The 18,735-nt window shown below is 22.5% G+C and overlaps 2 protein-coding genes across 5 annotated transcripts in view; one reads left to right on the top strand and one right to left on the bottom strand.

Annotated features, from left to right (window-relative positions):
• LOC127290953 (calcium uniporter protein, mitochondrial) overlaps positions 1-18,735 on the bottom strand; it is a 95,758-nt gene that overhangs the window by 30,446 nt on the left and 46,577 nt on the right. The window contains exon 3 of one of the 2 annotated variants that reach the window (XM_051319810.1): positions 2,860-2,925. The exons of the other annotated variant lie outside the window; for it this stretch is intronic. Coding sequence (XP_051175767.1) covers positions 2,860-2,925 — 66 coding nt within the window. The remainder of the gene's footprint in view (positions 1-2,859; positions 2,926-18,735) is intronic. 2 annotated transcript variants of the gene reach the window in all.
• Positions 1-18,735, top strand: part of LOC127290952 (protein javelin) — a 51,204-nt gene that overhangs the window by 18,956 nt on the left and 13,513 nt on the right. The gene's annotated exons all lie outside the window — the stretch shown is intronic.

Genomic DNA, 18,735 nt, shown 5'->3' on the forward strand with positions numbered 1-18,735 from the left:
TATATTTGTACCAGAAACTTTAATTGTACCAGAAACTTAATATACCAGAAATGTATCTGTACCAGAAACTTACCTATACCAAAAATTTATTTTTGCTTGAAATATATTTGTACCAGAAACTTTACTTGTACCAGAAACTTAATATACCAGAAATGTATCTGTACCCGAAACTTACCTATACCAAAAATTTATTTTTGCTTGAAATATATTTGTACCAGAAACTTTACTTGTACCAGAAACTTAATATACCAGAAATGTATCTGTACCAGAAACTTACCTATACCAAAAATTTATTTTTGCTTGAAATATATTTGTACCAGAAACTTTACTTGTACCAGAAACTTAATATACCAGAAATGTATCTGTACCAGAAACTTACCTATACCAAAAATTTTTTTTTCCTTGAAATATATTTGGACCAGAAACTTTACTTGTACCAGAAACTTAATAATATACCAGAAATATATCTATACCAGAAATGTATCTGTACCAGAAACTTTTTTCTCCTAGAAATATATCTGTACCAGAAATTCATTTGCACCAGAAATCTATCTGTACCAGAAATTTATTTTTCTTAGAAATATACCTGTACCAGAAATTTATCTATATTAGAAATGTATCTACCAAAAACTTATCTATTCCCAAAATTTGTCTATACCGAAAATATTTACATATTTTTCGTGTACCAGAAATTTAACTATATTCATAAAATTTTGTAAAAAAATTTTTTTTTTGATAATACTTCTTTCTGGTATAGAAAAATTATGAAATTTTTTTTTTTTTTTTTATATTATAAAAAAATATTGTCAAGTAGAGAGTTGATTTTTTTTCTCAATGGGGTAACGTAAAACCTGATCGGGGCCTATTCATCGTTGCGTGACCCACCTTTCGTTTCACAGGAAGGGGTCTCAACCCCTTGAAAAAAATTTTTTTTTTCTTTCCTACTAAACAAAAGACCTGAGCGTTCAACTACTGGTCAGTTTTGTTATTGCTGTGAACAAAGTGACATGTCTAATGGAAAATTCTCTAAGATTCAAATTTATTAGTGTTAAAAATTAATAAACTTTTTGTGTTAACTATTTTTTTTTTAAACAAATTATTATTATAAATTTCTAATTACTGTTACATTACATAAATTTTTTATGTAATATTATGATAATTTAATTTATAATTATAAATTAATTTAATTAAAAATTAAAATTAATAATAATAATAATAAAAAAATAATAATAATAAAAATTAATATTAATAAAAATAATAATAATATTAATGACAATAATAATAACTATAGTGTTAATTACAAATAAATAATAATTTTCGAACAATAAATACTAATTGTTAATTACAAGCAACAATTGGTTAATATTTTTAATAATACGAAACATTAAAATAATAAAAAAAAAATGGAAATTAATATTATAATACAAATTTAAAATCAAGAGAAAAAAAGTGTTTTAAATAAAAAATTTTAATTTATTTAATAAATTTTTGTTTTTTTTTTAAATAAGTCCAAAAATAAAATAGCAAAAAAAATAAATATTAAAAATAAAAAAGTTTGTGCGTATTTTATTTTCTCAAAATATTACCATAGGTAAGTTTTCTTTTATTTAATAAAAATCTTCAAAAAAAAAAAAAAATTGTTAATTTAAATAATTTAATTAATAACCATTAAAATTCAAATTGTTTTTGTAATTTTTAAAATAGTTTAATTTAATTTTTAAATTTAATTAAAGTTAATTAAATTTTTTTCAATATAATAAAACAAAAAAAAAAAAAAAAAAAAAAGAAATTATTCTTAAAACAATTTCTAAAAGTAATTATTGGAAAAAGAATTATATAAAAAAAAAATTGCATAAAAATTAAATTTGTCATTTCAAAATTGAAATGTTAAAAAAAGTGTTGGGGAATTTTTCTTTTTTTTTTTCTTTTTAAATTACAAGAAATGACGATATTTAAAAAAGTAATACTATAAAAGAGATATACATTTTGCGCTTTTGTGCAGAGTAATAAAATATTATAATTTTCTAAAATTTGAATTTAGTTCAAGGCGAGGTTAGTGGGAAGATTTTTTTCTTTTATTCTTTTTATTTAAAATTAAATACAATTCATGTTCGGTGATCCAGTTTTATAAGTAAAATTTAAAATATATATATAATAACAAATGATAATAATAATAATAAAAAAAAATAATAATGAAAATAATTAAAAAATTGTAAATTAAAAATAAATTGAAATAAATAAAATTTATTTTAATAAATATTCATAGAAATAGAAAAAATTCAAATGAAAATTTAATAAATAATTATAATAAAATTAATACTAAAAAAAATAGATGGAAAATAATAAATAAATAAACAAATAAAAATTTAAAAATTGTCATTTTTTGTAATTTTGTAAACATTAATTAGCATTACTTAATTATTTAACATTAATTAATTAATTAATTGTAAACATTAATTAAATAATTATAAACATTAATTAATTAATTATAAACATTAATTAATTTTTTTTATAATAAAAAAAATATCAATAAAAAATTTAATATTTTATCATAAGCTAAAAAAATAGGATACAAAAAAAAATCAAAAAATTTTTATATATATACACAAAAATATATAAATTTTTTATAATTTTTTTTTTCTAAATTATTTTTTCTATACATATAATTAAATACACAAAAAGCATTCATGCAAAACAGAAAAAAAATAAATTTAATTAATAACTATAACTACATGTCCATCCCTTTTTTTTATATCTATCATTTCTTGTTTGTTTGTTTGTTTGTTTATTTGTTATTGTTGTTTTTGTTAATTCAGACTAAACAATGAAAAAAAAAAAAAATTATCAATATTTACATACGCTCAATTTTTGCTTTTTTCTTTGAACGCTTTGGTTCCTTGGTTTCTTTTTTCTTTTTTCGTCCCTCTGGAAAATAGAAATAAAAAAGCTCGTAACACCACAAGCAAAAAAGGGAAGCCGAAATTTTTTTTTTTTTACTTTCATAAATATAAAATAAAAAAAAAATGGAAAAGAAAAAATTAATTTTTTCTATTAAATAAAAATTATAAAAAATAATAATAATTTTTTTTAACAAACTGAAAATATTACCAACTGTTAACATTACTTAATGTTAACTTTATCAAATGTTAACGTTAACAAATGTTGAGGTTATTAAATGTTAACATTAGTAACTGTTAACATTATTCAATGTTGAAGTTACCAAAAATGTTATCAACTGTTAACATTACCAAAATGTTAACGTTACTAAACTTTAACATTACCAACAGTCAACGTTAGTAAATGTTAATTTTACCAAGTATTAACATCATTCAATGTAACACTATCTAATGTTAACGTTAACATAAGTTACTAACGGTTAACATTATCAACTGTTAACATTACTAAATGTTAACTTTTCTAAATAATAATAGTACCAAATGTTAACACTACCTAATGTTAACGTTACTAAATGTTTACAGCAGCAAATGTTAACGTCACTTATTGTTAACATTACTAAATGTTAACGTTACCAAATGTTATATTTATCAACTGTTAACAATACAAAATTTTAATTTTATCAACTGTTAACAATACAAAATGTTAACGTTACTAGCAGTAAACGTTACTAAATAAAATGTTACTGAATGTTAACGTTACCAAATGTTACTAACTTTTAACTTTACGTGGTGCTAATGTTACTAACTGTTAATGTTACTAAATGTCAACAATACCAAATGTTAACGTTACTAATTGTTAACATTACTAACTGTCAACGTTACTAAATGTTAATAGTACCAAATGTTATCGTTACTAAATGTTAACAGTACCAAATGTTAAAGTTACTTAATGTTAACAGTACCAAAAGTTAACGTTACTATATGTTAACAGTACTAAATGTTAACGTTACTAAATGTTAACAGTACCAAATGTTAACGTTACTATATGTTAACAGTGCCAAATGTTAAAGTTACTTAATGTTAACAGTACCAAAAGTTAACTTTACTATATGTTAACAGTACTAAATGTTAACGTTACTAAATGTTAACAGTACCAAATGTTAACGTTACTATATGTTAACAGTGCCAAATGTTAAAGTTACTTAATGTTAACAGTACCAAAAGTTAACGTTACTATATGTTAACAGTACTAAATGTTAACGTTACTAAATGTTAACAGTACCAAATGTTAACGTTACTATATGTTAACAGTGCCAAATGTTAAAGTTACTTAATGTTAACAGTACCAAAAGTTAACTTTACTATATGTTAACAGTACTAAATGTTAACGTTACTAAATGTTAACAGTACCAAATGTTAACGTTACTATATGTTAACAGTGCCAAATGTTAAAGTTACTTAATGTTAACAGTACCAAAAGTTAACGTTACTATATGTTAACAGTACCAAATGTTAATGTTACTATATGTTAACAGTACTAAATGTTAACGTTACTAATTGTAAAACATTACGAATTGTCAACGTTACCAAATGTTAACTTTTCCAGCTGTTAACATTACTAACTGAAAATATTACTAAATATGACGTTACTAACTGTCAACGTTACTAAATGTTAACTTTATCAACTGTCAACGTTACAAAATTAAGTTAGTAAAAAAAAAAATTGTCACACCATTAATTTTTTTTAAATAAATTATAAATATATATATATTTTTTTTTAAATAAATCGCTACTAATTATCTTGAGAGAAAAATGTGTAAAACTAAAAAAATAAATATAATTTTTTATTTTCTTATAGTTTTATTGTAAATTTTTTAAGAAAACAAAATTTTTTTATTTTTTTATTTTTTTATTTTCACGTGTGATCGAAATACAAACACAAATCATGCAAATTTTATTTTCAAGTTTCTTGAATTTGTTGAGGAATAAAATTATCAAGTTTTAAAAATATACCAACATAGGAACGAGACAAGTTTGAAAAAAAAGAAAAAAGAGAAATAAAAAAAAAATGTGAATTGCATTGAACTGGAAAATTCTAAAATTTAGGTTTTACTCTCCCTCTCTCTCTCTCTCTTTTTTTTTTTTTTTTTTTTTTTAATAGATTTTACCTTTTTTTTTTTTTTTTTGCTTTAAAAAAATTTTTTTTTTCCCCCCCCAATTCATTTATTTATTCATGCAATATTCACAAAATTCATTTACCGCTTCATTTAAAGCTGAAAAATAAAAATAATAATAAAAAAGAAAAAAAAATGGCAATAATATAAAGCGGAGAGAAATTCAAAAGCTAAGCAATTATGAGAACTCGAGTAATGTTGAAAATTTTATTATAAAAAAAAAAAAAAAAAAAAAAAAAAAAAAAAAAAAAAAAAAAAAAAAAAAAAAATACTGCAAAAAAATGTTAAATTTTACATAACATCTAATTAGTATTGAAAAAAGTGGAATTTAAAAGGGAGAATATCATATTTAATTGACAATTACATTTATCAGAAAAATTTACAAATAAAAAAAAATAGTACCTGCAGATTTTTTTTCTTTTTTGAAAAAAAATTAAAAAAATAAGTTAATTATTACTATTTAATAATTGTTAAACAAAAATAATATTAATAATATAATAATAATAATAATAATAATAATAATAATAATAATAATAATAATAATAATAATAATAATAATAATAATAATAATAATAATAATAATAATAATAATAATAATAATAAAAATAAAAATAATAATAATAATAATAATAATACTAAAAATAATATTTATTATTTTAATATATTATATTTATTATTTTTTATTTTTTAATTAATACAAATAATTATTAATTAAATTTTGTTAATTTCAATTGCAAATAATAAAAATTAAAACTTTTTTTGCACTTACTTTTTAATAAATAATTTAAATAATTTATTCATTAAATGAAAATTAATTATAAAAATTAATTAATTTTTTTTAAATAAAATTAATTTAAATATAGAGGTAATTTGTTATTTTAATTATTAATTTTAATTTTCATTATTAATTTAAAAAAAAATTTTAATTAATAAATAAAAATTTTCAATTATTAATTTAGAAAAAAAATTTAATTAGTAAATAAACAATTTTCTATTTTATTTTTAATTATTAATAAAATGTAATAATGAATTAAAAACATATATATATAAAAAAAAAATATAGTGTGTGTGAAAAAAAAGTGAAAGAAAACAATTTTCATAAAGGGAAATTGAATATATGCAAATGTACTTGAAGAAAAATATTATCTGAAAGCAACTGGTTTAATGAGCTCCACACAGTAATTAAACCTTTTTTTTATATTCGAGAGTAGTGCATCAATTTTTTTTTTTTATTTTTTTTTTTTTTTTTTTTTTTTTTTTTTTTTTTTTTTAATTTTATTTATTGGCGAAACTTTTCTTTACCTCTATTTTATATATATATATAACATGGAAAATAATATTTAGTTTCAATTACTATATAGAATGTCCCTGAAGTCACGGTGTCTAATTAGTAATTTGATAGTAATATATATCATATTTATATACTAGTAGTATATTATTATTGAAGAAGATCTTTTTTCAATTTCTTTTGAGTGAAGCGGTTAAAATGACTGAAAGTAAAAATAAAAGATGAAAAAATAGAAAAAAAAAAAATAAAAAATACAAACTTGATCAATTTTACTTTTACATATTCAATATTTATTACTTTCAATTTTTCAAATACTTTCTAAACATTTGTTACTTTATTTTTTTTCAAATTTGTTCATTTTTTCTTAAATTTTCGAAAATTTTCAATTTTTGCACATTCTGGAATTTTCAATTTTTTTTTTTGAACTTTCTAGGATCTTCTAATTTTTTTCAAATTAATATTTCTGTATTATTTTTTTGGAAAAATTTTTATTTTTGTACAAATTAATTGTTTTTTATTTTTCAATAATTCAACATACCAGAATGTACGTTTTTTTTTTTTTTTTTTTTAATAATTGAACATTCCAGAATGTTCGTTTTTTTTAATAATTGAACATTCCAGAATATTCCATTTTCTCACTATTCAATATTCCAAAATATTTCAATAAAAGAAAAGAAAAAAAAAAATTTTTTTTCTAAATTTAAGTACAAATTTTTATCATGTAAAATTATAAAATTTTACATTGTAAAAAAGTATCATACTAAAATATACAATACGTATATATATATGTAAATAATATATATGAAAGTACGAAAAGTATTTCAATGTTTGTAAGTCTAGGCCAAGTGATAATAATAAGAATAATAGTCGCTTTCTTTGACACGCACGTCAAAGTAAAGTTATTGTGGTCACGAGTCGTTGATCTCCAATTGAAACAAATTTCCGTAAATTACAATTGATGAGTCCAACATATGTGTATATGTATATCTATATATGTACATTCATATATCACACATAAAGCATAATAATCTGTCAATATAGAAAGGCTAGAATCAAATTTAATAAACTCACAATTATAATTATTTTTATCAAAAAGGAAGTGTGAGATTTATTAACAGCAAAGACATTTAACTCCAGTGAATTATACAAACAGTAAATGTTACCAACTAGTAACGTTATTAACTAGTAACGTTACCAACTAGTAACGTTATTAACTAGTAACGTTACCAACTAGTAACGTTATTAACTAGTGACGTTACCAACTAGTAACGTTATTAACTATACCGATACCAAATAGGAAAGTTACTAACCAGTAACGTTACTAACTAGAAACGTTACTAACTAGTAACGTTCCCGACTAGTAAGTTCCCAACTAGTAACGTTCACAACTAGTAACGTTAATAATTAGGTAACATTACAAACTAGGAACGTTACCAACTAGGAACGTTACCAACTAGGAACGTTACCAACTAGGAACGTTACGAACTAAGAACGTTACCATCTAGTAACGTTACCAACTAGTAACGTTATTAACTAGCAACGTTACCAACTAGTACCAATACCAACTAGGAACGTTACCAACTAGTAACGTTCCCAACTAGTAAGTTCCCAACTATTAACGTTCACAACTAGTAACGTTAATAATTAGGTAACGTTACAAACTAGGAACGTTACCAACTAGGAACGATACCAACTAGTAACGTTACCAACTAGCAACGTTATCAACTAGGAACGTTACCAACTAGGAACATTATCAACTAGGAACGTTACCAACTAGAAACGTTACCAACTAGGAACGTTATCAACTAGTAAAGTTACAAACTAGTAACGTTACTAACTAGGATCGTTACAAACTAGTAACGTTCACAACTAGTAACGTTAATAATTAGGTAACGTTACAAACTAGGAACGTTACAAACTAGGAACGTTACGAACTAGGAACGTTACCAACTAGTAACGTTACCAACTGATAACGTTATTAACTAGCAACGTTACTAACTAGTAACGTTCCCAACTAGTAACGTTAATAATTGGGTTACGTTACAAACTAGGAACGTCACGAACTAGGAACGTTACCAAATAGTAACGTTACCAACTGGTAACGTTTTAACTAGCAACGTTACCAACTAGTACCCATACCAACTAGGATCGTTACCAACTAGTAAAGTTACAAACTAGTAACGTTACTAACTAGGAACGTTTCAATCTATGAACGTTACCAACTAGAAACGTTACCAACTATGAACATTACCAACTAGGAACGTTACCAACTAAGAACGTTACCAACTAGGAACGTTACCAACTAGTAAAGTTACAAACTAGTAACGTTACTAAATAGGAACGTTACAAACTAGGAATGTTACAAACTAGGAACGTTACCAACTAGGAACGTTACCAACTAGTAAAGTTACAAACTAGTAACGTTACTAACTAGGAACGTTACAAACTAGAAATGTTACAAACTAGGAACGTTACCAACGAGGAACGTTACCAATTAGGAACGTTACAAACTAGGAACGTTACCAACTAATAACGTTACCCACAAGGAATGTTACCAACTAGTAACGTAAACCAACTGGTAACGTCATTAACTTTACCAGCTAGTACCGATACCAACTAGGAACGTTACCAAGTAGTATAGTTACCAACTGTTAATGTGACTAACAAGTAACGTTACCTTACGTAAATGTTATCAACTAGTAACATTACAAAAAGTTAACATTACCAGTAAGTAATGTTACTAACATTTAATTTTACTGATTGTTAATGCTACCAGTTGGTTACGTTACCTATTGTTGGAGTTACCAATTGTTAATGCTACCAGTTGGTTACGTTACCTATTGTTGGAGTTACCAATTGTTAATGTTACCAACTAGTAACGCTATTGTCTATTAATGTTACCAACTGTTAGTGTTATCAATTTGTAACTTTACAAACTTTTAACGTTACCAACTGTGAATGTTACCAATTGGTAACATTATTAACGGTTAACGTTATTAATTATAAAATTTACCATCTGGTAATTCAAATGAAAACGTAATTAATCTAGTAATTATAAAATTTTCTAATTATATAAACGGTACTGTATTTATAAATTTAGTAGATTAGATATATATAAAAAGAAAAGAAGCGAGGACATTTAATTTTATGATTTTTTGATAAAGTCAAGTCAAGGTTGTGACTTGCGTTGAGGTCAAGTATTGAAAAAGATTACTAATATTTAATCGAACGCCGAATGTCCACGAGAAGGCGAGGAAGCAAGAAAAATTATTATTATTAATGCTACAGGCTCTCGCTCTTGTTCATATATATATATATATATATAAAGGAGCCACGGTTCTGCTTGGTGTATCACGTCCTTGACACACTCGCTTCAATATTATCCTTTTTTTTCTTCTTTTATTTTTAGAGGCTCAATATTAAAAGAAAATTTACCCAAAAACTAACATACACGAGAAAAACGGAAACTTGTATTTTTTTCTTTTTTCTTTTTTAATAAAAAAAGAAAATATAATTTACTTTAACAAATTTAAGAAAATTTTTTTTAAATAATTAATTATTAATTTATGTAAAAAAATTAAAATAATTTTAAAATTTTTATAAAAATTTAAGAAAAATAATAACAATTATTATTTAAAAATATCAATTGAATTAAATACCAATTGAAACAGTAATTATTAAAAGAAATACCAATTGAAATAAATACAAGTTGATTAACAAAAATTCTGATACCAATTGAATAAAATGCCAATTAAATAGAATAAAAATTAAAATATAAATACCAATTGTAATAAGTACTAACTAAGCTAAACACCAATTGAAATGAATACCAATTGAAATGAATACCAATTGAAATGAATACCAACTGAAATAAATACCAATTGAAATAAATACCAATTTATATAAATACACATTGAAATGAATACCAATTCAAAAAAATACCAATTAAAATTAATACTAATTGAAATAAATACCAATTGAAATAAATACCAATTGAAATAAATACCAAATCAAATGAATAATAATTCAAATAAATACCAATTGTAATAAATTCCAATTGAAATGAATATTAAATCAAATGAATACCAATTGAAATAAATACCAATTCAAATAAATATCAATTGAAATAAATTCCAATTAAAATTAATACCAATTCAAATAAATACCAATTGAAATAAATACCCAATCAAATGAATACCAATTGAAATGAATACCAATTGAAATGAATACCAACTGAAATAAATACCAATTGAAATAAATACCAATTTATATAAATACACATTGAAATGAATACCAATTCAAAAAAATACCAATTAAAATTAATACTAATTGAAATAAATACCAATTGAAATAAATACCAATTGAAATAAATACCAATTGAAATAAATACCAATTGAAATTAATACCAATTGAAATAAATACCAATTGAAATAAATACCAATTGAAATAAATACCAATTGAAATAAATACCAATTAAAATAAATACCAATTGAAATGAATTCCTTTATTACAATGAAATACCATTTGAAATTAATTTCTTTAATACATTTTAAAAACCAATTAAAATGAATACTAATTGAAATAAATACCAATTGAAATTAGTACAAGTTGATTTGAATCCTAATTGAAATAAATACCAATTGAAATTAGTACAAGTTGATTTGAATACTAATTGAAATAAATACCAATTGAATAGAATACCACTTAAATTGAATACCAATTGAAATAAATACCAGTTGAATAAAATACCACTTAAATTGAATACCAATTGAAATAAATACCAATTGAATTAAATACCATTTAAATTGAATATTAATTAAAATGAACACTAGTTGATAAAAATACCAATTAAATAAAATATCATTTAAAATTAATACCAATTTAAAGAAAATACTTTCTAATAAATACACCAATTGAATTGAATGACTTTAAATTAAAATTTTTTAATAAAAGAATAACTAAAAAATTATGTAAAAATATTAAAAGTGTCTCATGACAAATTTTTAAAATTGCTATAATTTTGTGCTTTGAATAATAATAATAAAAATAATGATTTTTATACGACCATGAATGTCATGTGAATTTTATTTTTATTTCGTAAAAAAAACGAGAAAAAAAATCGAAATAAAACACAAGAAAACAATTTGAAAATTACATTAAATTTCAAAATTGTCCGAATACAATGAACAAAATTTTTCAGTAATAATACATATATACATATATATATAAATAACTGAAGATCTTTACCGACAGTAATTTTCTGTCATTGGAACATTTTTACGACAACCGACAAAATAACAAAGGAAGAGACGAGAGAAATAATAATGAAAGTAACATCTTAATTAGAGGGCAAGTGACGAAAGGTTGTCAAAAATTTAAAAAAAAAAAAACAAAAAATAATTCTAAAAGATAAAATTTAAAAATAATTTTTATCTTGAATTGAAAGTTTTTTTTACAAATTTAATTATGTAAACAAAAACTAATTGTAAAAGTTACAAAATGTAAATGTTACCAACTAGTTACATAATTAATTAGTTACATTACCAATCTGCTAGTGTTACCAATTGGTAACGTTACAAAATATTAATGTTACTAATTAGTTACGTTAACATTTGTTAATGTTAACAATTAGTTACGTTACCAACTGTTAATGTTAGCAATCAGTTACGTTACCAATTGTTAATGTTGCCAAAAGAGTCATGCCACCAACTAGTTACGTTACTATTTGTTAATATTACCAACTAGTCACGCAACCAACTAGTCACGTAACCAACTAGTTATGTTACCAACTGTTAATGTTACCAATTAGTTAAGTTCCCAAAAAAAATGTTACCAACTAGTTACGTAACCTGCTGCTAGTATTTACAACTGTTTATTTTATCAATTAGTTACGTTACCAACTGTTAGTGTTACCAAATAGTTACGTCATCATATAGACACGTAACCAACTAGTTATGTTTCCAACTGTTGAGGTTACCAATTAGTTATGTTACTGTCTGTTAATGTTACCAAATAGTCACATCATTCACTAGTTACTGTACCAACTGTTAATGTTACTAAATATTTACGTTACCAGTTAGTTACGTTACCAACTGTTCATGTTACCAATTAGTAACGTTACCAACTGTTAATGTTACCAATTAGTAACGTTACCAACTGTTAATGTTAACAAATAGTCACGGCATTAACTAGTTACTGTACCAATTGTTAATGTTACTAAATATTTACGTTACTAATTTGTAATGTTATCAACTGTTACTGTTACCAACTAGTTACGTTACCAACTGTTAATGTTACCAATTAGTAACGTTACCAACTGTTAATGTTACCAAATAGTCACGGCGGCATTAACTAGTTACTGTACCAATTGTTAATGTTACTAAATATTTACGTTACTAATTTGTAATGTTATCAACTGTTACTGTTACCAATTAGTTACGTTACCAACTGTTAATGTTACCAATTAGTAACGTTACCAACTGTTAATGTTACCAAATAGTCACGGCGGCATTAACTAGTTACTGTACCAATTGTTAATGTTACTAAATATTTACGTTACTAATTAGTCATGTTATCAACTGTTACTGTTACCAACTAGTTACGTTACCAACTGTCAGTTTCACTAAACGGTAACGTTACAGTACATAATGTCTTCCAACTGTTAACACAATTTTTTTTCAATGTTACCAAGAAAATCCAACTAAATTAGCATATCAAATCCATTTTAAATTACTAATTTACAAATTATTTGAAAAAAAAAAAATTTAAACTAAATACTCGTTTTTTTTCTAATTTTTTAATAATAATCCTTACGTCTTTCAACTTTTTTTTTTCTTCAAATAAATCGCGTATGTGTAAATTACTTTATGTCAAGGTGAATAATTTCTTAAACACACTTCAATATACATATATATATATATAATCGTTAAAGTCATGATTTGTCTGTGAATTTTTTTTTGTTCGTCTTCTGTTTGTTCTATAATATTGTTAAATTCAGTGAATGAGATGATCTTTTTGACCTTGACATGCAAAAAATTATTTTCAAATAATAAAAAAGAAAAAAATTCATGTGACAAGTTTTTTTTTTTTTTTTTTTTTTTTTTTTTTTTGACGTCATTTAATGGTCCCAAACTTCCCACCACAAAGATAAAATTTTGTTAATCCCCACTCTTCCATTTTATTCTCACCAATCCACTATTGGTATGGGAACAAATAAACACGATGGAAAGGAAAAGTATATACATTCAGGAGTCTCAGCAGTAGGTAGTTAGTTAGTTTGTGATAGAAAGGAGCTGGACAGGTGGTTTTATTGTGTCCATCGTTCAGTCAGGTGTAATCACCAGTGACAAATATAGATGTGAGTGAGTGTGTAGGTGTTTTTGTTTTGTGAGCGAGGGAACCGCTCCTATTTTTGGATCAATAATTATTTATTATAAGGATTTAATGGATGACAAAAGTGATTTATCAAAAAAAAAAAAGTTTCTTTGAAGGAGTTCGTTTCTCACAATCAAGTAAATCTTAATTATTTATTTAAAATATAAAAAATATTAATTAACAAAAATAATAATAATTAATTTAACTAATAATAATAATAATAATAATAATAATAATAATTTCCACGTTTACCCTTGGGCAATAAAAAAAAGAAAAATAATAATAATAATAAAATTAATTAGTAACTTAATTAACTAGTGAGTTTAAAAAAATTAAAAAGTTAATTAACTAGTAAGTTACTTCAATAGTTAATTAACTAGTAACTTTTAGTTAATTAAATAGTAAGTTAATTTAATAGTTAATTAACAAGTAAGTTAATTAAATAGTTAATTAACTAGTAAGTTATTTCAATAGTTAATTAACTAGTAAGTTAATTCAATAGTTAATTAACTAGTAACTTTTAGTTAATTAACTTGTAAGTTATTTTAATTGTTAATTAACTAGTAAGTTAATTCAATAGTTAATTAACTAGTAAGTTATTTCAATAGTTAATTAACTAGTAAGTTAATTCAATAGTTAATTAACTAGTAACTTTTAGTTAATTAACTTGTAAGTTATTTTAATTGTTAATTAACTAGTAAGTTAATTCAATAGTTAATTAACTAGTAAGTTATTTCAATAGTTAATTAACTAGTAAGTTAATTAAATAGTAAGTTATTTCAATAGTTAATTAACTAGTAAGTTAATTCAATAGTTACTTAACTAGTAAGTTAATTAAATAGTAAGTTATTTCAATAGTTAATTAACTAGTAAGTTAATTCAATAGTTAATTAACTAGTAAGTTACTTCAATAGTTAATTAACTAGTAACTTTTAGTTAATTAAATAGTAAGTTAATTTAATAGTTAATTAACAAGTAAGTTAATTAAATAGTTAATTAACTAGTAAGTTATTTCAATAGTTAATTAACTAGTAAGTTAATTCAATAGTTAATTAACTAGTAACTTTTAGTTAATTAACTTGTAAGTTATTTTAATAGTTAATTAACTAGTAAGTTAATTCAATAGTTAATTAACTAGTAAGTTATTTCAATAGTTAATTAACTAGTAAGTTAATTAAATAGTAAGTTATTTCAATAGTTAATTAACTAGTAAGTTAATTCAATAGTTAATTAACTAGTAAGTTACTTCAATAGTTAATTAACTAGTAACTTTTAGTTAATTAACTAGTAAGTTAATTAAATAGTAAGTTATTTCAATAGTTAATTATCTAGTAAGTTAATTAAATAGTTAATTAACTAGTAACTTTTAGTTAATTAACTAGTAAGTTAATTCAATAGTAAGTTATTGCAATAGTTAATTATCTAGTAAGTTAATTAAATAGTTAATTAACTAGTAAGTTAATTAAATAGTAAGTTATTTCAATAGTTAATTAACTAAACGTTTTAAGTTAATTAACTATTTAATTAACTTACTAGTTAATGACGTATTGAATTAACTTACTAGTAAATTAATTATAACTACTTATTTACTTAATTAAATACTAGAATTAAATTAATTCAACAGAAATATTTAGTTAATTCAATAGTTAATTTACTAGTAAATTAATTTAATAGATATTTAACTAGTAACTTTTATTTAAGTACATAGTTAATTTATAAGTTAGTTAATTCAATAGTTAATTATCTAGTAATTTTCAGTTAATTTAATAGTTAATAAAATAGTACGTTTTAGCTTATTAAGTATGTATTTAATTATTTAAAACTTCCTAGTTTATAAACTTAGTATGTAGTTAATTAACTATTAAATTAACTAAATGTTACAAGGTAATTAACTCATTAGTTAATTACCTATTGAATTAACTGAAATTTACTATTTAATTAACTATTGAATTAACTAAATAGTACTATTGAATTAACTAAAAATTACTAGTTAGTTAACTTACTAGTAATTTTTAGTTAATTTAATAGTAATATTTATGTAATTCAATAGTTAATACCCAATAGTTACGTTATGAAATGTTAGTGTTACCAACTGTAATGTAACTAACAATTAACGTTACCTAACGTAAATGTTACCAATTAGTAACATTAGAAAAAGTTAACGTTACCAGTTAGTAACGTTACTAACATTTAATGTTACCAGTTAGTTACTTTACCTACTGTCAGTGTTACCAACTGTCAATGTTGCCAACTAGTAAGTAGTTAATTAACCATTGAATTAACTAAAAATTACTAATTACTTGACTATTGAATTAACTAAAAATTACTAGTTAGTTAACTTACTAGTAATTTTTAGTTAATTCAATAGTAATATTTATGTAATTCAATAGTTAATACCCAATTGTTACGTTATCAAATATTAGTGTTACCGACTGTAATGTAACCAACAAGTAACGTTACCTTACGTAAATGTTACCAACTAGTAACATTAGAAAAAGTTAACGTTACCACTTAGTAACGTTACTTAAATTTAATGTTACCAATTAGTTACGTTACCTACTGTCAGTGTTACCAACTGTCAATGTTGCCAACTAGTAAGTAGTTAATTAACCATTGAATTAACTAAAAATTACTAATTACTTGACTATTGAATTAACTAAAAATTACTAGTTAATTAACTTACTAGTTAATTAACTATTGAATGATCTAAAAATTCCTACTTAATTAATTTATCAGTTAATTAACTATTGAATTTACTAAAAATTACCAGCTAATTAACTTACAAGTTAACTAATTAACTAATTAACTAATAATGTAATTAATTTGTAATAAAATTAATAAATAAAAAAAAAGAATAATAAAATTTTTTTTTCATATTAAAATAATGACATCAAAAACACATTTACGAGGGAAATTTTTGCAAGGAAAATAAAAATAGTATCCAATAATATAATTAAAAAAAAAATATTTCCTTTTTTTTAATAATAGGCAATATTTATCCTCACAATAAAAGGGGGTGATAAAAAGGTGAAGAAATATACACTTTTTCTTCCTATACTTTCATTTTTATTTTATATGATATTAAAAAAAAAAAAAAATTTCCCCATCTTAAAAAATTATTAAAAGTTTCATTCCAATATAAAAATCTTTTATTAGTTTGATACTCGAGGGAGAAAAAGTATCTGTTTTTTCAGTAACGACAACGACGACGACAAAGTAGACGACGAACCAAGTTATTTTTTTTTTCTCCAATATATAAACATTGTCACTGTCAGAACGAGGAAAGGAACTTGAACGAGACAAAATTAAATTGACTTTTCAAATAGTTATATCGAGATGAGCGCAAAAAAAAAAAAAAAAATTGGCGTCGAAAGGAACTCATTTAACTTCAATATTTTATTTAAATTATAAAAAAAAATTTTAATTATTAAAATGATTAAAAAAAATTTTTAATATATAATATAATTAATTAATTTATAATTATAATATAATATAATCGTTCTATTTTTATTCTATTTTATTATTAATTAATTAATTATTAATTAGAAAAATTATTTATTCTATAAATTATTCTTTATTTATTTAATTTATTACAATAATTTATTAATTATTAATTAGAAAAATTTGTAAAAAAAAAGGTTTCCCCAAAGGAAATTACAAATAAAAATGTAAATTGTCTTCTTATTTATTAAGAAAATCGATTCATAAAATATAATTCCCATGGGAAAATGAACCTTTCAAGTGTCGACAAAAATTTTTTTAAACATTCTCCTTTTTTTTGTGGTTTTATTGGTTAGATGTTCAGAACCCGGAACTTCTTCCGGTCTTTTTCATTATTCACATAGGATATATTCAAGTCTCGTCCTTCACTTGTCTTCCTTTCGTTCAACACCAGAAAAAAAAAAAAAAAAAAAAAATAACTGCAGGTGCATCAAAATGTATTGAAAATGAAGGAAACAAAAATTTATGAAATAAACCCCAGAAGTTGATCGATAAACACGATAACACAACATTGAAATTTCCCTCCTTTTTTTTTCTTAATAAACTTCCGCTTTTATCTGGTGTTATTTAAAATAAATTTTTTTAAAAATATTGTTTTTCGAAAAAAAATTATTTTCTATAATATAATAAGTATTCAGTTGTATAATTATTTTCAGTTGGAATTCAGTTGGTAATTTGTTTCCTTAAGTATTCAATTGTTTATTTATTTACAATTGGTATTCAGTTGGTACTTAAGTTCACTGAATACTCAGTTTATTTATTTTCAATTGGTACTCAATTTGTAGTTTGGTTTATTGAGTATTCAGTTATGAAATTATTTTCAGTTGGTATTCAATTGGTAATTGTGTTTGTTAAGTATTCAGTTGTTTATTTATTTTCAATTGGTATTCAATTGCTAATTAGGTTCATTAAGTATTCAGTTTGTAGTTATGTTCACTGAGTACTCAGTTGTTTATTTATTTTCAGTTGGTATCCAATTGGTAGTTAGATTCGTTAAGTATTTAGTTATATAATTATTTTGTATTTGTTGTTTACTTACAGTTGGTATTCATTTGGTAATTTGGTTCCTTAAGTAATCTGTTATTTATGTATTTTCTGTTGGTATTCAGTTGGTAGTTAGGTATATTGAGTATTCAGTTGGTGGTTATTTCCAATTGGTATTCAATAAATACTGATATTTAATTTCAACCAATTGACATTTAACTGGTAGTTAATAGGGATTGTTTATTTTCAGTTGGTATTCAGTTGGTAGTTATGTTCACTGAATAGTTAGTTTTTTATTTATTTTCAGTTGGTATTTAATTGGTTGTGAGGTTCAAGGTGTATTCAGTTGTTCCTTTATTTCCAGTTGGTATTTAATGTGCATATATTTTCAGCTAGTATTCAGTTGGTACCCATTCTTTAATTGGATTTCATTTAGTTTTTCATTCCGTACTTTATATTCAACCTGTGTTTAAATTCAATAAGTATTCAGTTGGCATTTTATATAAATTGGTATACA

The sequence above is a fragment of the Leptopilina boulardi genome, unplaced genomic scaffold, assembly GCF_019393585.1.
Source record: "Leptopilina boulardi isolate dan_hultmark-lab unplaced genomic scaffold, ZJU_Lbou_2.1 LbouV2_97, whole genome shotgun sequence".
NCBI lineage: Eukaryota > Metazoa > Arthropoda > Insecta > Hymenoptera > Figitidae > Leptopilina > Leptopilina boulardi.